The sequence below is a fragment of the Centrocercus urophasianus genome, unplaced genomic scaffold (genome assembly GCF_019232065.1).
Source record: "Centrocercus urophasianus isolate 14NV4802_14NV808 unplaced genomic scaffold, USGS_Curo_1.0 seq_10, whole genome shotgun sequence".
Classification (NCBI taxonomy): Eukaryota; Metazoa; Chordata; class Aves; order Galliformes; family Phasianidae; genus Centrocercus; species Centrocercus urophasianus.
Genome location: NW_024884142.1, coordinates 72,718,244 through 72,738,821, shown reverse-complemented (window position 1 = coordinate 72,738,821; position 20,578 = coordinate 72,718,244). Strand labels below are relative to the sequence as shown.

Below are 20,578 nucleotides of genomic sequence, written 5' to 3'. Positions count from 1 at the left end.
ACTTATTGACATTGCTGATTTCTGTCTGTTTTGTTAGGTTTTCCAGTACTTAATGCTTTCTATACAAAAGCAGTTGTGAGTGAAAAATATTTGTATATTTACATGTCTACACGTCTATTTAACTGTTTATTCTTTTAGGCACGTGTATATGAAGTTCTTCAATAACATGTACATTTATCTTGCTTCATTAGATTCACATAAAAGAAAAATTAAGCTGTTTAAAAACATAACGCTTTTGATAAATACAAACAGTTTACACAATTAAAGCTTTTTGATAAGCAGCACAAATAGTTATTCCCCTTGATGTATATGTAATGTTTCTAATTTTCTTTTTTTTTTTTTTTTTTTTTTTTTTGGAATCTGAAGCTGACTTTCTTCCTATCACTACTCTCAGTACTTGCATAACATTTTTTCAAAGCACAGCACAAACCCTCATTCTGAAAGCATTTCTAAGCAGTTTCCTGTGTCAGATATCCTGTCCTATTCTCTGAGTGCCATTTTCATAACTCCCTAAGGGTGGTTTGTGAATGTAACTGGGACAGAATGCATTTCCAGGAAATGGAAAGTATTGACCTCTACTTCTGCGCAGTACTGAAAAGATTGTGATATTAGCATACTGCCCCTAAGGCATGCATAATGTGACACAGAACTGACAGCAAAACATAACTGTTAGTTTATAATGAACGACATTTGGAATTGGTGAATAATTGAAAAAAAAAAAAATCTGTTTTTTCTTTTTTGTGTGTGTGTGTTCAGTTATAGCTTTCTATTCAATAAGCTTAATTAGTGTAAGCACACATCTCTGTAAAAGCATACATACATTTATATACTTACATAATGTGCTAAACAGAGGAATAGAACAGAAAGGAAAAGAAACAAGATAATGGATATTTTGGTTCTGAAGGTAAATATTTCTCAAAGCTCTATAAATTCTGAAAGCAACGCTTGATATCTTCCTCTTAATTACAGGCCCTCTGCCCAAGAGATTGTACCAGAAAGAGAATATAGCTACATTTCCATAAAAATAGGCATTGTTTCCAGGAATCACTGAAATCCTCCTACCACAGCTCCAATAGCAATAGTAAAACATTCAATAATAGGAAGGCTGCTACAGTTTGCATTTTTAAACAATTCTGTCATCTATACATTCAGTCAGATGATGGTTTTAAAGCTGTTTTTGCCAGGAGCTGACTGCATGTGACTGCAGCAGTTTTAAAGAAACAGAGAAGTTCAGAAAAATATTAACTCAGGCTTAAAAAATATAAGATAAAGGTGTCTATGTCATGTCTGAGATTCCATCGAGATACACTCCCCAAAGCGTATCCCTAGTTGTTGTAGCTGTTAATTTAATTTTCCTTTAATATTTTCAAAAATCCCTCTCACAATCTTCTCTCTGAACGTAGACAAGAAGTTTTCTTGGCAGATTTTTTAACGTGTTAGACTTAACTGTCTTCTTCCTTCCTAAGTTAATTCTTATTCATTCATTTCTACTTCATGTAGTCATTCTCCCAAATCCCCCATTGTAGCACTCACAGGTCATAACAGATCTGCACATCCCGTGTCCTAAATGGACTTTCCTCACAATACCCCTATAGAAATGCATGTCATCAGTGAATTGACAGATTAAATCAGACAGTCTTTCATATTTCAGATCTCACTGCAAGACTGCCATCTGTAAAAAACAGTTTTTCTTACCTTCCCATGCTGTCCTGCTCTTTCATAGCAGATTACTGCATCTTCCCACATTTCCAGCTCCTCATATATCTGTAAAGCAGAGCTGGTGCACCCAAGCTCAAAGAGTAAGCTCGCAAGCTGACGCTGGAAAAATAAGAACAGTTTTTTAAGATGTTAGAAGAATTTCTGACACCAACAAGAAGCAAAGAGAACATGAAATTACCCTCTTGAAACCCCTCGCTGGAGCCTCAGAAAATTTATGTACCTCAAAAAAACAAAACAACAGAAAAATAATTGCTTTGATTTGACTCCAGCTCATGCCAGTAACTCAACTACTTTGAACTAGTTTACAATAATATAAAAATTGAAACACGCATGTGAAGGATGAATTGAGAGAGAACTTCCACTCCTTAAGTGAAGCAAATGGGCTGTGTGGCTGGAGAGCAGCTGCAGCAGATGCTGCAAACACTGAGAGGGGGAAACTAAAACCTAAAGGAAGGCATTAAATCTGCATCTAGCAATGCCTCCCATAGTAATCTGTACCTGTGTAAATACAGATGGACGAAAGTTCTAAAGCAGCTTTGCTAGGTGCACTACTAGAGATCAGTTCGCAAATAGCCACTGCAAACGGGCATTAGTTTTCAGTCAAATCAATATTGGATTTGAGCTCAGGATCAATTCCTTAGTTGAGTTTGCATCACTGATAAGCCAGCTTCTCTGTTATTTCAAATCCAGCTACTCCTATTTCAATGCAGTTATGAAAATATATGAGTAATTCCTTCAACTGAAAAATAAACAAGGTATGTTTTCACAACTTTGAAAGTTGGTCTTTTATTTATCTTTTTTTAAAGAAGAGATTAAGATTGCATATAGCTTTTCATCTTTGAAGAAAGAATGACTTATTTACTGCGTGTTAGAAATACACTATATGGTTTGCAAAAACAAATGGGAGCGTTCTATAAAAGGACACCTCATTATGCTATGAGATCCCGCACAGTGAACCTCTGCAGTGTTTTTGGTGATCCTGAATAGGTTCGCTTAAGTTCTGCATAGATGTCATAGACTTCTCTTTATATAATGGGCTTCAGTATCAGTTGCAAATCTGAGGAATGATCCATACGTAAAAATAAACTGGTTAGTTGTAAAAACAAACAAAAAAAGTTGGCTACAGTTTTCTCAAATAAATGCATAAACTGTGAAAATTTGTAACAAGGTGATTATTTGTTCATTTGATGCTATTTACTTTGAAAAATGCTACATTTTCCACTGTCTAAAATTAAGCAAGATTTAATTTTTATTAAATTTACAAAAATTAAGATGTGGTAAAATTTATACAGACAATGTCTCTTCATAACTTAAACTGAAAGACAACAGCCATCTTCCATTCTGAGACCCTGTTTTAGTATTTCTATCTTTGGCTTGGAAAATTGGCCTAGATTGAAAAGTGCCGCTTGTGATATAATTTGAAACTATTAGAAGAAAATATAATTGGTAAGAACAAGATGCTTTTAGATTAGAAATTAAAGTGAAAGCAATAAAACATCGTTAAAAATAAAACATGCACACCTTTGGAGATTTGCGATGATGAATTTAGTAACTAACTTAAGAAAATATATGCATCACCAAATTAGACTGGTATAGAGAATTCTATTCTAGAATGGAGTTTACCTCCAAGATAATTTCAGTTTTGGAAAAAATGCCCTTTCAACACTGGTATAAAAGGGCATGTCAAGAAAATAAAGACTTTGTCAGCACTTTTGACTCTTGCTTGGCTGCTTTGACCAGTCTGCTTCCTGAAAACAACTCAAAGTTAATGATTGTTACACGGCAAACAAAAATGCAAGTAATAGTGATCTAAGAGTAATAAATAGTAACACAGTGGAAAATTATTTTAACTTGAGAAATGTTGGGAGCTTGAAAATTTGTCCATATTTTAAGGAAGTAAAATTGAAAAAGATGAAGCACGCTACAAGCAATTTCTTCCATCCCTGACATAATAAGAGATATGAAAGCAAAATATAGTAGAACTCGATTTGTTTCCAGAAGAAGTGTTTTAGGTTATGTCTTATTTCTACAGTCTTTCAGTGCAAAGTCATAGTATTCTATCCCTGATCTTGAGTCATGCAGTATCAAAAATGTAAGAACCACAGACTTTAAAGTAAAGCTTCAAATGAGGTTACTTCACACCTGTATAGTCCAACGTGGAGGCACCTGACAACAGTAGAAAACCTTCATGCGTTCAGATACTGAAGTATTTGCATCCTCAAATTGGTCTGCAAGTGCCTGTAAATAAAAAGCACATGGTCACTTAGAATTCACTTAAATTTAATCAACACCAAAAAAAAAAAGCAAAAAAAAAAAAAAAGCAAAGCTCTGAGGAGATTTAAAGTACATACAACAGGAATAAGAATCAAATTTACAATTTCAACCTCATTGTTGCACAGGAAAAAAAGTGTGCCACATGTTAGTGCCCTTGCCTAATGCATTTCAATTATCCAGTTCTATTTTCATGTCAAACACTGCACTGGTGTGCTTTAAACATGAAATTTCTTATTAAAAAGGAAAGGAAAACATTCTGAGCCATGCTTTTGGAAACACGCTTCTAATTTAGAATAAATTATTGAGGCTTGGAGTGCAATATAATTTAGGCTTTTCTGTTTTGGTGGAGCTCTGGATTTATGAGAAAGAAATGTTTTCTTCTGAAACCCTTTGAAAGAGAATAACATCTTCCATAGCAAAAGTGCAGTAACTTCAGCACGAACTTTTGCTCTGTAAATGTGCTATGAGGTTAGTTAAAGTAAAATTCAATAGCAAGAAAAATAAAATGTTAAAACTGCTGAGGCCAGAAAGTTGGGTAGAAATTTAATTTAAGTGTAAAGCTCTTTTTCAAAAGCCAGTCATCACAAAAACAGTAAATTTAATGCAAAAAATACAAATAAGGGAATATTAAATTGCTTGCATTCGTATGACTCGTATTCAAGTCTTGCATATAACTCAAAAATTTATAGGAGGACAAATTCTTAGAATTTCCTCATCTTGGAAAATGGACACAAAGATTATCAAACAAAAGGAAAAATGGGATTGGATATGTCTAAATCAAATTTGATGACCAAGATGAGGTTGTTGAGTGTACCCTCAGCAAGTTTGCAGATGACACCAAGTTGGGTGGTGGTGCTGATTGGCTTGAGGGTAGGGAGGCCATTCAGAGGGATCTAGATAAGCTGGATCACTGGGCTGAGGTGAATGGGATGAAATTCAACAAGGCTAAGTGCTGGGTCCTGCACTTTGGGCACAACAACAGCATTATAGGCTTGGGGACAAGTGACTGGATGATTGTGAAGAGGAAAGGGACCTGGAGGTGTTGGTTGGTGCTTGGCTGAACATGAGCTGACAGTGTGCCCAGGTGGTCAAAAGGGCCAAAGCAACCTGGCCTGCATTAGAAATAGCGTGGCCAGCAGGAGCAGGGTCATCCCCCTGTACTCAGCACTGGTGTGGCCATACCTCAAGTATTGTATTCAGTTTTGGGTCCCTCACTACAAGAAAGACATTGAGGGCCTGGAACGTGTCCAGAGAAGGGCAATGAAACTGGTGAGGGGTCTGGAGCACAAGTCTTATGAGGAGCAGCTGAGGGAGCTGGGATTGTTCAGTCTGGAGAAGAGGAGACTCAGGGGAGACCTCATTGCACTCTACAGCTTCCTGAAGGGAGGCTGTGGTGAAGACAGTTTTGGCTTCTTCGTCCCAGGCAACAAACAGGACGCAGAGAAATGGCCACAAGTTGTACCAGAGGAGGTTTAGGTTAGACATGAGGAGAAACTTTTTCTCTCAGAGAGTGGTCAGGCACTGGAATTGCTGCCCAGAGAAGTGATGGAGTCGCCGTCCCTGGCGATGTTCAAGAGGCTACGAGATCTGGTTTAGTTTGTGGTAGCAATGGTAACGAGAAGATGGTTGGACTAGGTGATCTTACAGGTCGTTTCCAACCTTGTGATTCTATTATTCTATGAAATTTCTTTCTGAATTCAACCTACATAAGGAATGCAAATAATAGTTGTGAAAAATTAAAATAATCAGTTATGTGATTTAAAACACTAAAAATTTTCTAACTGCTATTGATAGCAAAAGGTTTCATCCTTTTAGTAAGAAAAATAACAACAGGCAACAGCAGTTCAGGCTTTTAAACCTATGTTTAAGCTCCTAGTTTTAAATAGGTTTATTTTAAACATTTAAACTTATTCACAAGTCTCTCATGGAGTTTTCTCCAGAGACCTACCTGTTCCCAGAGACTACACAGATACCTACCCCAAGGAATTGGGGAAAGTGTATTTGTAAAAAATGGACAGACTAATAAAAATCACAATTCTGAGCCAATCCAAAAGGAATCAGATTCAATAAAGCTTTATAGTAATGATTCAATTACAACATTTTCTTGACTATGAACTATATTAAAAACATTCAACAGTTTTGTACAAACATGTTTTCTTATGCAATACTGCAACAAAAATTAAACTGAAAAATTTCTCAGCTAATTATTTTATAAGATCAGACAATACAGTAAATTACAGTTTAAAATTTTAAAAACAATAATTATCCCAAGTCTGAACAAAGCCAGAAAATCATTTGACCTGTGAAATAACTTCTTTGGAAGGTGAAATACATTCTAACTCAATCAGAATATTTTGTTTTTGTTTGAGCTTCTAGAAATAAATACATGGAATTATTAGTGCTTTGCATATTTTCTGTCCTGTTAATTAAATAACACATTAAAAAAAAGCTCTTTAATAAGTACTTTAGTAGTTTATGGATACATAATTTCATTGAGTTGAGTTCTTTTTGTAAACATACTGTACAAAAGCAACAAAGCAGATTCACAGTACAGACTACAACCTCGACAGAACAGCTCTATGCCAAGCCAAGAGCTCTTAAAACCAAGACCACTGGGACAAACCAAGACATAACCAAACCTCTGAAATCCAGTGGTCAAAATAACTTAGTCATTTAGTGAAGTAATGCCAGAAACTATGAAGCAATGAAAACAGATTTCATATAACAATGCAATGTAGTTTTGTTTAATAGGAGAAAATAATTTCTTGTTGATAAGTATGAATATAATGTGGAAAAAATTCAAACAACTGAGAAAAGCTTGAGAAGGAAAGAATGACCAAATAATTAATACTTTACTGGTTGCCAATTTTATCACTAGATAAAAAGTCGTAAGAGCAGTATATTTTTACTTACTATTGCACAGAACTGTTATTCAGAACAGCACTTCGATATTTAAGATGGTATTTTTGTTTACAAGCTAAAATGCCTTAAAGAAAATAATGAGCAATTCTTTCAAAAAGTTCACAGATTTTTGAATGATACACTTCTATTAAGTGATGAAAATCACTGAACAGTCAAGAGCTAACACAAAGGAAAAGCTATTAAGCAAGGATGTATTTCAACATCAGCAAAGAACTCTTCCTCCTCCTATTTATCTAATTTTCTCAAAGGAATTATAACATCACAAACTTAAGGCACTTAAAAACTGAGTTGCAATTCATGGAAACTCAAAAGACATTCTTACACTGTGCAGAGATGACAAGATCTCCGAACAGGAGTACTTACTGGAGCTTTTACATTGTTCAAAATTTGCAGAAGAATGAGTATGTTCTGCGAGAACTCTGCAGAAGATAAATTCTTAAAAAGGCAGGAATCTTACCATATTTTTTTCCTCCTTCAAATATCTTAGAAACATTAAAATATGGTAGCTGTAATGACTTTACAATGTCATCCTTTCAATGAAACTATTGGTCAACAGGACTGATCTCATAAACCTCAAGCACCACATACACTTAAACTGACTGGAGGACTACCCGTCACACTTCTCTGTAAGAATAACACTGCTTGATAGCTGCTTTAAAATTTCTTAAAGCTAACTTTAAATTGCCTGAAGTTAACCTGAGAATAACGCAGTCCTCTCTGTGAGACAGACCCAGGTTTTTTTTTTCCTAAAATGTTTTAAATTTGATGCATTTGACACTTCTGCTGTTACTCCCTTTAAAAGCATGAGCAAATAAACTTTTTTAAAGTAAAGCTTGTGTCCAGTTTTCAGAAAAGAAAAATCTTGCCTGTAGCAAGCAAGAAGGGTCTGACTGACTCGAAGCCATACAACATTTATTGTTGTACTATGATTCTTTTCCCCTCTTGTGTCAGGTATTAAAATAAATTGCTACACAAAATAAATGATGCCAAATGTTCGTGGTTTGTAATGCAGAATAGGTGCATTCTTTAACAGATGTAGTTCTTCCATAGGAAAGCCACAAACATAAGATAGCCAAGCAGAACCCTTCAGCTTAATAATGTTTATATGCAGTATTTCATTGTTTATGTATGATACTAAAAAATATACATGCCTCTTTATAAGCCATTTAAACCTACTCTGTCTTCCAACTGGAACGCCCTGTTCAAGAAGAATAATCTACTGGAAACACCCTGTACTTTTTCTCTTGCTGAATGACACGAGTTTACCTAACATATACACACATTTGCTTTTCACCTACTTTAAGTTGCAGAGCAATATATGCACAAGCAATACAAAAGATAAGAATTTGTTAGTCTGAAGGCAGCAGAGGCCTCATTCAACTTAACCATAAAATAAAGCATAATGCTTCAAAATAAGCGTTTATGTATGTCACAAAAGTTTTAGTTAGAACTTAAAAATTACATGGTAATTTCTGTAGAATATAAACAACAAATACTTCAAATAAAGCAAAGACTTCCAGAGGGAAATTTCACATGACAATGTTATCAATTCCAAACACGTAAACATTTTCAGCTTCCTTCTACCTAAGGTAGAGATTGTATTCTGTTATACAAGTAGAAATCTTGAGAAACAAACAAAATTAAAAAAAATAAATAAAATCACCATTGTCTATAAATTATTCCTTGTAGTTTTTTTTACTCGGTCTATACAGGCATAATTCTTACATATTACTTAGACATCCTTAGATGCCTGTAATGAAAAAAAAAATCTTGATATCTGTATAAATATAGATGTGTATCTGTATAAATATCTTGATATCTGTAACCTATTTTTATTTTTTATCCGTAAAGTGCTCTCCTGCAGAAATCTTTTTCATCTGTTCTCATTCACTTGCAAATCTCAAGAACATCTTCAGTTCTTTGGTGAGGGAGGGAGACAGGAGTATGACAAGAAACTTATGTTTGGTCTCTTCTGTGACAAATTTTACAGAACATTTCACATAACACCTCAGAAAACTCGCTATTTTCCCTTCTTACAAAAAAAAAAAAAAAAAAAAAAATCATCTTCCTCAGAAAAGTTTCTCTATACAATGAAACCTTGACTGATGATACTCAGTAGTTTCTGTTGAAAAATTACTTGGCAGGAAAAACACATTCTTCCAGTAGTTGAGCCTGACCCAGCAACCGTAGAGTATATGATGGTAAGTACATTAGAAATATGACACATGGGCAAAGTGTTTAAACTTTAGCTATCCCAAAGAAATGCAATCACATATAAAGAAGTCTGTTTTCAATATATACATTTTCTTGAAAGACGTCCAATCCAGTTCTTCACATATTCCTGGAAAGCTGTCTATACATCAGGGAAAAACAAACAAAACCCCTATCATTCTGTGTTAATGATTGATCTACTCAACAAAGAGAAAAATAAGCATCCTCTGCAACTGTTGGCTTGAAATCAATTCCATTTCAAGCAAAAATGGAAACACTCTGAATGCATTAAATATTCCATGCCTGACTGTATGACGCTTTCAAACAGAAGCACATCAAGCTCCCCACAAAAATAGAGTTCTTCCCAGAATCATAAAGCAGGATTGGGTACAGTCTGTTTGGTATGTAATCAATTAAAAACCAAACTAAAGCAAACTTTTCTTTCATCTGGACAAAGTTTTATGATCTGTGCTGGTCACTTGCACCAAACAGGTCGAGGGACTGACTGAAACTGGACACCAACACTTCTGCTGCTAAGGCTTCACAGAGCAGCAACAAGAACTAAGCTTGGGCTCAAGATACTGAAAACCTTGCCCAATAGAACCAAGGGCTGCAGAAACATAATGACAATCTGTCAGCACTCTTCAGTCTGTTAGCGGCCTTCAGTTGTTTAATTAAGGGTAATCATCTGTCAGTTCTAATGGTACCACTCTCACAAAGGAGAATTTGTGTTGATGATCTTCAGGAGGAACGAGTGTACTGCTGCCAGAGGAACTAACGCACTTAGCTTTCAGCTGCCCCTTTTTTACATGAGATACTCTAGTCAGGGTCAGAGGGAGAGGGCTGGAAGGAGGATAAAAGGGACTTCTCCAGGAGGTGGCTATTGCCTACTTTTGGGCAAATGGTGGATGCTCTGTTCCTGAAGACATTCAAGGTCAGACTGGACACGGCTCTGTGTAACCTGATCTAGCTGTACATGTTCATCCAGAGAATCACTGCAGAGGAGCTGGACTAGACCTTTAAGGATCCTTCCAATTAAAACAATTCAATGAAAATCCTAGGAGCAGGAGGCTGTTAGGCCCATGGCAGTTCACCTAGCCCTTAGCCTGCACTTCTAGTGTGGAACCAGAGAAAGGAAGACAGACTTCAGGGCAGAGGAATTATCCTGGCAAGAAACAGGTTGAAGGCTCCTTAAATAGTTTGGTATTTTTTAACTTCTCAGTGTCTGAATTTGCAACATTAATCATGACCTTTATTTGCACACATTTTATACAGGAAAAAATGGGATAAAGGACAGATAGAGTTCTGTGGTAGAATCATTTACTACATTTCTATTTCTGGGCAACTTCAGTGTTTGTACAGATCTGCATCTGGAAAAATCAGCAGGTATAGCACAGCAACGCACGTAATAGTCACAAACAATATTATTTATACCATTTAAAATCTAGTTCAGGCATAGTAGGTCATATCTCTTACAAAAACAGCTCCACGTGTCAAAACATCCAAATCTTATCACAAAAGCACAGTGTTCTTATGTGCAATGATTTACAGTGCAATGATTTACGATGATCAGATAGTTACAAAGCAATACCACGAAGAAATTGGGAAGCTGCAATAGCAAATGGAAATGAGGAAATGAGCCAGTATCATATCATAATAGAAATCTCCATATACCAATCCAAGTAATTATTTGAATCAGTGGGACCTAAATCAGTTTGGAAAATTCAAAAGCCAAATATATCCCTCTATTCACAACTATAACTGGAACAGAACATGCACAGAGTGAATTGAGCAGCTCTTCAGTCAGAAATTACATTCAGCCCACACTATTGTGCAAAGGTTATCTCCACCAGCAATGTTTCCATTCAACTGATCCTTTACATACCATAACACCAAATTTTCTGCCTTGAATCATATACAAATCACATACAGTGACCTTATCATATTATTATTATTATTATAATTTTATTATTATTATTATTAATAATAATAATAACCAACCTTCCACATAACATACCAGAGAGCAAAACCCCCGATATGCTGGAAATTAGTTCTTGGTAGAAATAACTACCTGAAAAAGCACTCATCTCTCTACACTAGAAAAACACAAACTAATTTAAAAGTATGATTATTTTCATCTTTTGAATTACTTCTCATTTTTGAAAATAACATAACCATCTAAAAAGTTATCATTTTACCTCACTAATTACACAGTAGTCGATTCTTTTTCTATTTTCTCTTTTTATAGTTCCCTGAAAGTGCATTTCTTCATTATTTCTAAATATATCTCACAAAGACCTGTCACCAATTCAGTTACCTTTCTTACAGGTCAGTTTCCCGCACTTACTGTCAAATCAGTACTCTGGGTCAGTGATCACCAATCTCTGAGGTTTACACTGCAGTCTGCTACGATCTCACTCTTAACTGTTGGTTAAGAGCCAAACTGCCTAGAACATTCCCTGTGATTATCTGTGGTGTTGACCTACGTAATAAAAGCAAAACGCTTCCAGTATAATATTCTAAGATCCTACCCCTGCTTGGCCATACAACTACTTTCTGACCCCTGCTTTAAAATTTGAGAGTGATTATTTTGAGGTTTTTAAAGATTTCCTACTGAAAATCTCCTCTGACAATAAATGCATGGGTTTCTACTGAAATCACAGCTTGAGCGCTCTGATGAACCGATCAAGTAAAACACTCTTTTTGCAGCAGGAGAAAAAGCCTTACTGACAAGACTGTTTCGTCTTTTTGATTGTTCTTAAGGGAGGACAAAACTACCAATTATTTCAATTCACAAAGCTGGCTCTGACTTATTACCTATTCCATTTTCTGAAGTATTGTAGCACCACCATTTCCATACGTTTTCCACCTTAAATCCTCCCAAAAACAAAAACAGCCTCTTGTTGCTCATTTCCTGAAACAGTTAAAACTGCAGCTAAGCACCTTCTAATGGAAGACATTTTCAGAACAATGCTGGATCGGTTTCTAGAGACACGCAAACATTTGTCTCATTCTTATTGTTCTTATTCCCCAGTGACTGTTTTTGTAGGTCTTCGCTTCATTTCACTAAATAAGATCCTAACATGTATAAATTAATATTTTAAGATTGAATTAATCTTTATGACATTGAAGAATAAAGATGCTATGCTCTTAAGGACTTCCAATCACAGCAAAATAACTTATTCACCTGGAAAGCTTAGCAGGGGAAGACTGAAGGCATATTCCTCAGGTAAAGTTTTAACAGGGGAAAGAGAAATGCCTAATGTACATAGTTCTAAAAGTAATGCCTCCCATTTCATTCCATGAAAACTACGGATACAAAGAACACAAAACCTCTATTAGATAAAGCAAGTTCTCAGCTATGTAACACTACTTTTCAACACAGTCATAACCATTAGCTCTGCATTTCTGCCAGCAACGGAATTTTTATGCTAAATGATGCTTTAAACATGTCTACAAGAAATCCTCCTTATTTTGAAAAAAATAAAAATAAAAAGAAAAAAGGCTATGTGTAATTGAAAGGCAGTCTAATTCTTAATGTTGATGAAAATCATCTTCTAAAGAAAAAGAAAAAAGTCACAAATGGAAGGAAAAAAGAAAGATTTGAATCAAAATAGTTTAGCTGAATGAAATAACACTGAGGCATAACCATTTAAATTGCATGAACTTTTGTCATTTCCCTCTGGCTTCAGTATGCTTTATCTTCAAGGGAAGATGTCTTAAAATATAAAATTATTTGTTAAAATATCTAAAAGCATTCTTCTCAAATTTTAGTAGCTTTCAGCAATAATAAAACTACACATGGAGCAAATATAGAACACCCTGACAATGATAGATTTGCATATCTAATTTTAAAAAATTTAGATAATGTTGAATGGCATTTCTCACATGCTAAATAAAACACCTTTAGACTCTTCCAGATCTCAGTGGAAGCGTGCTTGGCAAACACAGCAAGTGTATATTATACTATCAGTTACACAACATCACAAGGCTTGTAACTAGAAAGACAATCAACTTGCATTTAAAACTTGCTCCTTTCTTAATGCAGTGTTATAGGCAAACAAGAAAAACACTTATCAGCTCCCAAAGGCTTTCTAACTGAAAGAATTGGGTGTTGAGCTAGAAAAGAAAACAAACTTATAAACCTGCATGAATCTACAGATGCTGAAACCTGTTCTACTTCAATGTTCTTTCACTACAGATACTTTCCCAATGAATTTCTCCCGATAATGCATCTTTAAACTTCGATATCAAACATGTGCTGCTGATACAACAATTACTTATTATAAATGCGAGATTAATATATTTGGTAATAAAAAATCTAAAAATCAATTGGATTTACTAATTTTCCTCTATTCCTTATGACACAACTACAGGATTTTCAAATGTTGTTCTACAGGTAGTGACTGCATCAAAAGATACTGCATGCATAAACATTTTAGCACTAAGTACTTAGCATAGAACAACGCAGCTAAATCTTCAATTGTCAGTAATTGCTCTACACTTTCTACTCAAAAATAGTTTCATCACTTCATGTTAATTTTATTCCAGAAAACTAGACGGAGCATTTTGATAAATTCTGCCACTTACCTTTAGAAGGTCTTCTATCTGTCTAATTCTATGTTCCTTTGTAAGGAATCTATGCAAAACTTATAGACAACCAAGACAGCCTTTTTTTTTTTCCTCCACATTAATTCAAATGAACTTTTAAGATACAGGAAGATGTTTAGGGTTAGATGTTACAGTTTTAAGACAAAGAAATATGCTGCAGTGGAAATTATTGATTAGGATGCTAGAACTGTGCATGTCTATTTTTCCTAAGATGATTCATATACTAGATTCTTATTATGAATGCTTTTTTGTATTCCATCAGGACATAAATCCCTGCAAACATGTATTCCACTCTGAAAGCAGTAACACCTAAGAAACAGTAACTGAAGTTGTCAGTACCAGTCTACTAAAAAAAAATCTTCAGTTTCTTCATAATAGGGTGGGGAGGAAAAGCAGACAAGAGGAAATGAGTCCAACAAACCCAAATGAAATCTAAAGCATTTAGATTTAAAAAAAATATATAAAAATTAATACAAAAGAGATAGAGATCATGATTAGAAGATAACTGAATTCATAAATGTCTGACATATTATTTCCTTTTCATTGAAGTACTATACTGTGCAACATAGAGCACTCCCTATGCAATTGTCATTTGGGATGTTCTGTTGTAGTCAAATATTACTACTAAGGGAAATACAGTGAAATAAATGAGGCATTCAGTACCACTACAGCATCACTCACTATCAAAATACAAGCTTGTTGGTCTGGGCAAATACTGAACCTAAAGTTACTGACTGCCAGTGGTTATGGTACAGGTTTCAGTCTTAAAGTCCATCAATGAGTTAAGACTCCAGAAAAATCCTCTTACAGAGGACACAAATGGTTTAGAAAAGTATGAGTAGTATTTTTATCCGTACAACATTTACTTGTGATTCTATCATTTCATAGTTATCTCACTGTCCTTATCAGACAAGCGTGGCTTCTTAAAAGAGATCTTTCACCTGCCACTTGCGTTATTCATTTTTATGACGTATTACAAATTGTAAGCAGAAATTCCCCTAAAATCTCTGGAAGTAGCGAGACTTGTAAGCTTATTCGTGAAGAACAGATTTAAGCTACAGGAGGCATTGCAATCACAAGTGCTTATCCTGCTGGTGGACTTCAACCACCCAGATATCAGCTAGAAAAGTAGCACAGCGAGCTGTAGGAAATCCAAGAGGCTCCTGGAATGCACTGAGGATAACTTCCTGAGTCAAGTAATAGAAGGTTCCACCAGGGGGGATGCAATTGTGGACTTGTTGCTCACCAATGCAAATGAACCAATTGATGACATCAGGATTGGAGGCTGCCCGAGCTGTAGGGATCATACTACAGTTGAGTCCCTGCTCCAGAGGGATATGAGACGGGCAAAGAGTAAAATTAGGATACTAAGTTTTAGGAAAGCTAACTTCCAGCTCTTCAAGGAGTTAGTCAAGCCATCCAGAGGGATGTAGACAGGCTTGAGCAGCGGGTCCAGGTGAACCTTATGAGGTTCAGCAAATCCAAATGCAAGACCTTGCAGCTGGGTTGAGGCAACCCTCACTACCAGTACAAACTGAGGGATGACAGGATTCAGTGCCACACTTCCAAAAAAGACCTGGGAGTACTGGTGGCAGGAAGTTGAACACAAGCCAGCAATGTGCTCTTGCAGCACAGACAGCAACTGCACATTGGGTTGCATCAAAAGAAGCGTGGCCAGCAGGCAGAGGGAAGTGATCCTGTCCCTTTATTTTGGGCTGGTAAAGCCTCACCTGGTGTACTGTGTCCAGATGTAGAGTCCTCAGTTCAGGAGAGATACAGACCTGTTGGAGCTCATCCAGAGGACAAGCAAAAGCTTAGGCAGAAAAATGTAAATGCTATGTCCTAGAATCTATCAATATTAGTATTTTTCTTCGCAATTTACTGTCATCATTTGGACAAAAAGCATAGTTTTACGCTTCAACATAGCTCAAGGATTGTCCTATCTGACATATTAGTCCTAATAGCATCATTTTAGTTGTCAGGACAATAAATGAAGAGAGTGTAAAGGGAAAACAGTAAACACTTTCAGAGCCAAAATTCAGTGGCTACACTCAAAAAATGGGACACGTACAATTTTTGGTATCTTTTTGGAAAGTGTACAACACAACAGTGGAACAGTTCAAGATTGAACACAATTCTTGAATGAGCAAAAAGACTTGTTTTTCAAAGTAATAACTGAGAAAAATATGAAAAAACTTTAGCAGAGAAAGAATGGTTACATTCTTTTCCCCACAGTAGTGAATGCTACTGATCCAAACTGGCAAATAGAACAGCATAGTAGCAAATTTATAGCCAGAAATCAGTACCTGGAAAATCATACTATTTAATATTCTCTTTTATGCTAGTGCTACAAAAAGAAAAACTTCAGTTATTCCTGAACAACACTTGGCAGACTGGATATGATTTTAGTTGCTTCTTGTTGTTTTTCCAACAGAAACCGTAATTACATAGTGGAAGAAAAACAGAGGGTGTCAAGCATCGCTGTGCTAATTATTCTGAAGTGTGTTAATGTGCTCAGTGCATCCCCAGAACCACTCGTGCCATGTAACATCTTCAATCTGTCAAATTTGTCATCTGTTTAAGCAAAATAAAATGTTTTGAAAATGTGTGATTTGAAATTGAAATCGTAACTATCACCAAGAGTTCAGTCTCCCTTGCAATTGCCTTCTGAACTAATAACATTTATTTCTATGGTTCTGGAGACTTTCTGATCTTGTCTGGAGCTCATTAAGAAAAGCTTTTACAAGGCACCTGGCTTTTCTCCTCTTTCTAAAAACTTTTTGAAATGTGTTCCGTTAATAAATACAATTCAAAAGAGCTGAGAACTCTTGGGATATCCATGTGGGATCTCTACAGAACAGAAGAGAAGGTGGCTCTTCCACTTATTACTCTCCTAAAAAGTGAGCTAAATCTCTCTCAGTTCAACAGTGTATTTCTCAAATTCCATGAACTTTCTGTATAAATTTCAACATTCCATAAAACAAATTTACTGGCTAAATTTATCATTCATTTTTCTCCTTTTTCCTCTCTTCTCCCATTCAAAAGACAACTAAAGGCAATCATTAAAATCCTATGTAAAAGAGTACAAGACAGGTGAAAAAGAGGAACTCTTAGTATAGTTAGTATTTAAACTAAACAGACGAGTGTTGTCATTCTCTCAGTCACACTTAGAAGTCTCTCTACACTGCTCCAACCTTGGTTTTCAGATGTTTGAAGATACAGAGATGGGAAAAATCTGAGCCTCAAATCTCTCTAGATTAGATACCTAGTGGGAGGAAGACTACTCCCCTCTCTTTTTTGAGCTTTACCCTTAAAATGCTGAATTGATTTAATGTCAAACAACAGCCAAATAAAGCAAAGCACAGGGAGCAAGTTGGCAAGGAAGGGACAGTTTTGTTTTGAAAAGAAAGAGAATATATTTCTATGACAAATCACACAGCTTTCTTGCATAACTATTTTAAGACCATCAGTGTGAAAGTAATGAAACTGTAGAGTTCTTCCATTTAGACAGCTTACACCTCACAGAGCACGAAATGCCAGTACTGGATCTACGCTGGCCTTCAAGGTACACTAAAGTATTTTCAGAGTTGAATGAATTGAATAGCAACTACAACGTGTTTCTGGTAAGAACAATTTAAACCAAAAAAGTCAAGATTTCCCCTTTTGATACATACAGAAAAACATTAGTTGCTGGAGAAAATGACACTCTGAAGTACTATTTAAGTGAAAATTACAGAGCAGTTGACACAGAATTCCCAACCACATACATCTGTGTATGACTAAGGATATAAAACAAGCTCTCATGTGACCTTTCAATCTTAGACAAAATGATTGGCCTATAATATTGCTAGTCTGCTCCCTGCTCTCCTGAAGTCTTATTAAAAACACCCTTTACAAGACACATTTCTCTCCCACTAACGGGCAAATTCCTCTACTGCCAAGAAAAGCAAGAGAACCAGATGAAATATCACTGACATCGTATTGCATGTTGGGAAAAATCGAGCCATTGGCTTACAGGCTTGTTATCGCCAGGTGCAGCCAGCAGTAGAAAATACAATCAGAAAAGGGGCCATGTAACAAGCTGACAAAAGCTCCAGGCATCTAGGTAGCCTGTGTAACCACACAGATTAAGCAGCAGGAAGCAGCTGTAACAAGTCACTGTGGGATAGGCTTTAGTAGGCTACTGGTATACCAGGCACGTAGCAGTTTAACCTCTTTTTACTGCCTGAGTAACAACGCTCTCATCACTTGCACACCCACCGTCCCCTGTATTCAGCACAGCACTTTAATTCTTTTTGCTTCATTCTTAAAAATATTTTAAAATTCATTGAGATGGAAGAGTGCTCTTGTTTCAAACATCAAGACACTACAATGGGATATTTTCATGCTCTAATCTTGTTTATTTCTTTTAAAATCATCCTTCCTTTTTCCTTTCTCATTTTTTCATAATTCCTAGACCACTCAAAACTCCCTATTTCTCCCTCATCCTGTTACTTGAGCTCTGGCTGCACTTTCAGCAGTAATTTGTGGTTTAGCAGCTTATTCCAACCCATTTTCCATTATTAATCGTTTCTGAGTTACTTCCTTAGAATAGAAGGTAGCTGAAGATCCCAGTACTGATGCAGATGATGCAGAAATGGCAGAGTTCTACTTAAGCAAAGAGCTATTTATCAAAACCTAACAGTATTTCCTCCTGTTTTTTCTCCCAACTATTCTTTCCTCTCTTACCATCTTAGTACTTAACCTTCCCCCATCTGTACCCATATGTGGAAAAAAGAAAAACATAACAAAAAAGAAACAAACATCTATTTTTATTTTAATTTAAATAAAAATCATGCTGTATCCAGACACATTTTACTTGGCAGCACCCTTGATCCAGACTTCAATATACACCATATTGGTCATGATTAAATATTCTAGTGGAACATTAAAGTACTCTGTTTAGCTCTTGAACAGTTTCCTTTTCTTAGAAAAATGGTTGAAAAAAGTACTGACTTCAAAAACTTTTAACCTTATTTTTGTAGGCCCAAGCCTCATTTCGGCAAAAAATTGGACAGCAGCATTCAGAAAATGTTAAGAAAAAAAAAATATCTCTCCTCCTCACTTCCAGTTAGCTACTAGCTGACGTACCTTCCAAAGTACTCAGAATGATTATCTGAAAATCTGTGGTGGTTCCAAAGTCCATATTATCTGAAGTCCAGATTTTTAATGGAATCTGAAAGATTTTCAAAACAATCACTCCAATTCTCTTTGAAGATTTCCAGTTAGGATAGGTATTTAAAAACCATTTGATAACACCTTTTTTAACAAAGTAGGGATATATTGAATTCTTGGAGAACAGCAGCTATACTCAACCAATATACCCTTCTTTCAAAAATAGATGCAGTTATTTTGAAGTAATTAAAACAGGTTAGACAAACACAGACAGGCCCATGAAACACAGTAAAAAATATTATTTGGCACATCAACAAACGATGCCTGGCTTGCTTTATGCCTGAGAAACTGCATACATCTTACCAGTTGTATACTCATAATATAAAGATATTAATTCATTAAAAGGATGCTTAAATTCATCACAAACAAAAGCTATAGTAGATATATGGGAGTGTGGGGGGAGAATGGAGGGATGGAGTGGAGAAGAAAAGGAGAAATAGACAGCTAAATAGATGAAGAACTAGCAAGCTCCTCAGGCACTGCTTACACATATTTTTTAAATGATGTATCAAAAAAATTTGCATTATGAATGGAGAATTCATTTAATGAGAGAATTCAATGGAAAGTTCATCAAGCGTTAAGCCTATATTTCCCAATTCCTTAAAAAGTCTTTGAACTGTTAGAAACTACGATATTAAAAAATTCTAAACTTACAGAACTCAAGAATGAAAACCTTAAATGGAAAGTTATTCAAGTTATTTGATTAATTTAGCACAGATCAATCCTTATACAACTTTAACTATTTTTGGATATTGAGCTAAACAGCTTGATATGGTATCAAATCAACACAAATATATCATGATACTTCAAATATCTAGAAAATTCAGTGAAAGAAATTGAAAACATTAAGATTAAATATGATATTTTAAATCATATATTCAGTGTTTATAGTGCCTCCCAGAATGTCACAGTGTATGCTAACGAAATCTTTGCATTATGGTGGTTACAACAACAACAATATAGATAAGTGTACTTAAAATGATAAGGCCTTCATGAGATTTCCATCATGAGAATGTCAAACTGTACAGCATAACAGCTTCCAGGACTCAGGTTTATCAAGCTAGACAAAAATGTTGGAAACGCTCCAACTGCTTCACAGCTTAGGGCATTGAGAATCCTGAGATCATTTCCCAAATGCCACCAGATGCTACATCTTCTCCCAGACTTGGAATCCTGGCTTCCTTGACATCTCCTACTGACCCTAGGAAATTCCACTACAGCAACTCTGTGACCTCCCTCAGCAGAAGAAAAATGCAGCAACACATCCAAGCTGCACTTCTTCTAATATTCATGCATTAATAATGATTTGAAATGAAACATCAGCTTCTCAGGATTTAATTGTGGAGCACCATAATCATTAATTTTGTACATTCCTGGCCGCTTTAGTCAGCAGGATTGTTGCCTGACAGACACATAGTAATGCCTGCTGTTCATGCGACAAGAAGACTAAACAGGATGAACGTGACAGATGGCTAACAAAATGTCATATGAAGAAAAAAAATCTTTTATAAAGCCTACACAGTTTTCCTTCGAAAAATTTTTGTCTTAAATAAATCCCACTAGCTGATAAATTTCAGATGCATTTTTTTTATTGTTACTATTTTTATTTGAAAACTGATCTACATTT

General features: G+C 35.6%; 1 protein-coding gene across 1 annotated transcript in view; it reads right to left on the bottom strand.

The window, feature by feature from the left end:
- The window catches only part of TTC27 (tetratricopeptide repeat domain 27), a 102,950-nt gene that overhangs the window by 28,641 nt on the left and 53,731 nt on the right, over positions 1–20,578 (bottom strand). Inside the window, exons 11-12 of the mRNA XM_042812472.1 lie at positions 3,862–3,957; positions 1,696–1,818 (exon numbers count right to left, since the gene is read on the bottom strand). Coding sequence (XP_042668406.1) covers positions 1,696–1,818; positions 3,862–3,957 — 219 coding nt within the window. The remainder of the gene's footprint in view (positions 1–1,695; positions 1,819–3,861; positions 3,958–20,578) is intronic.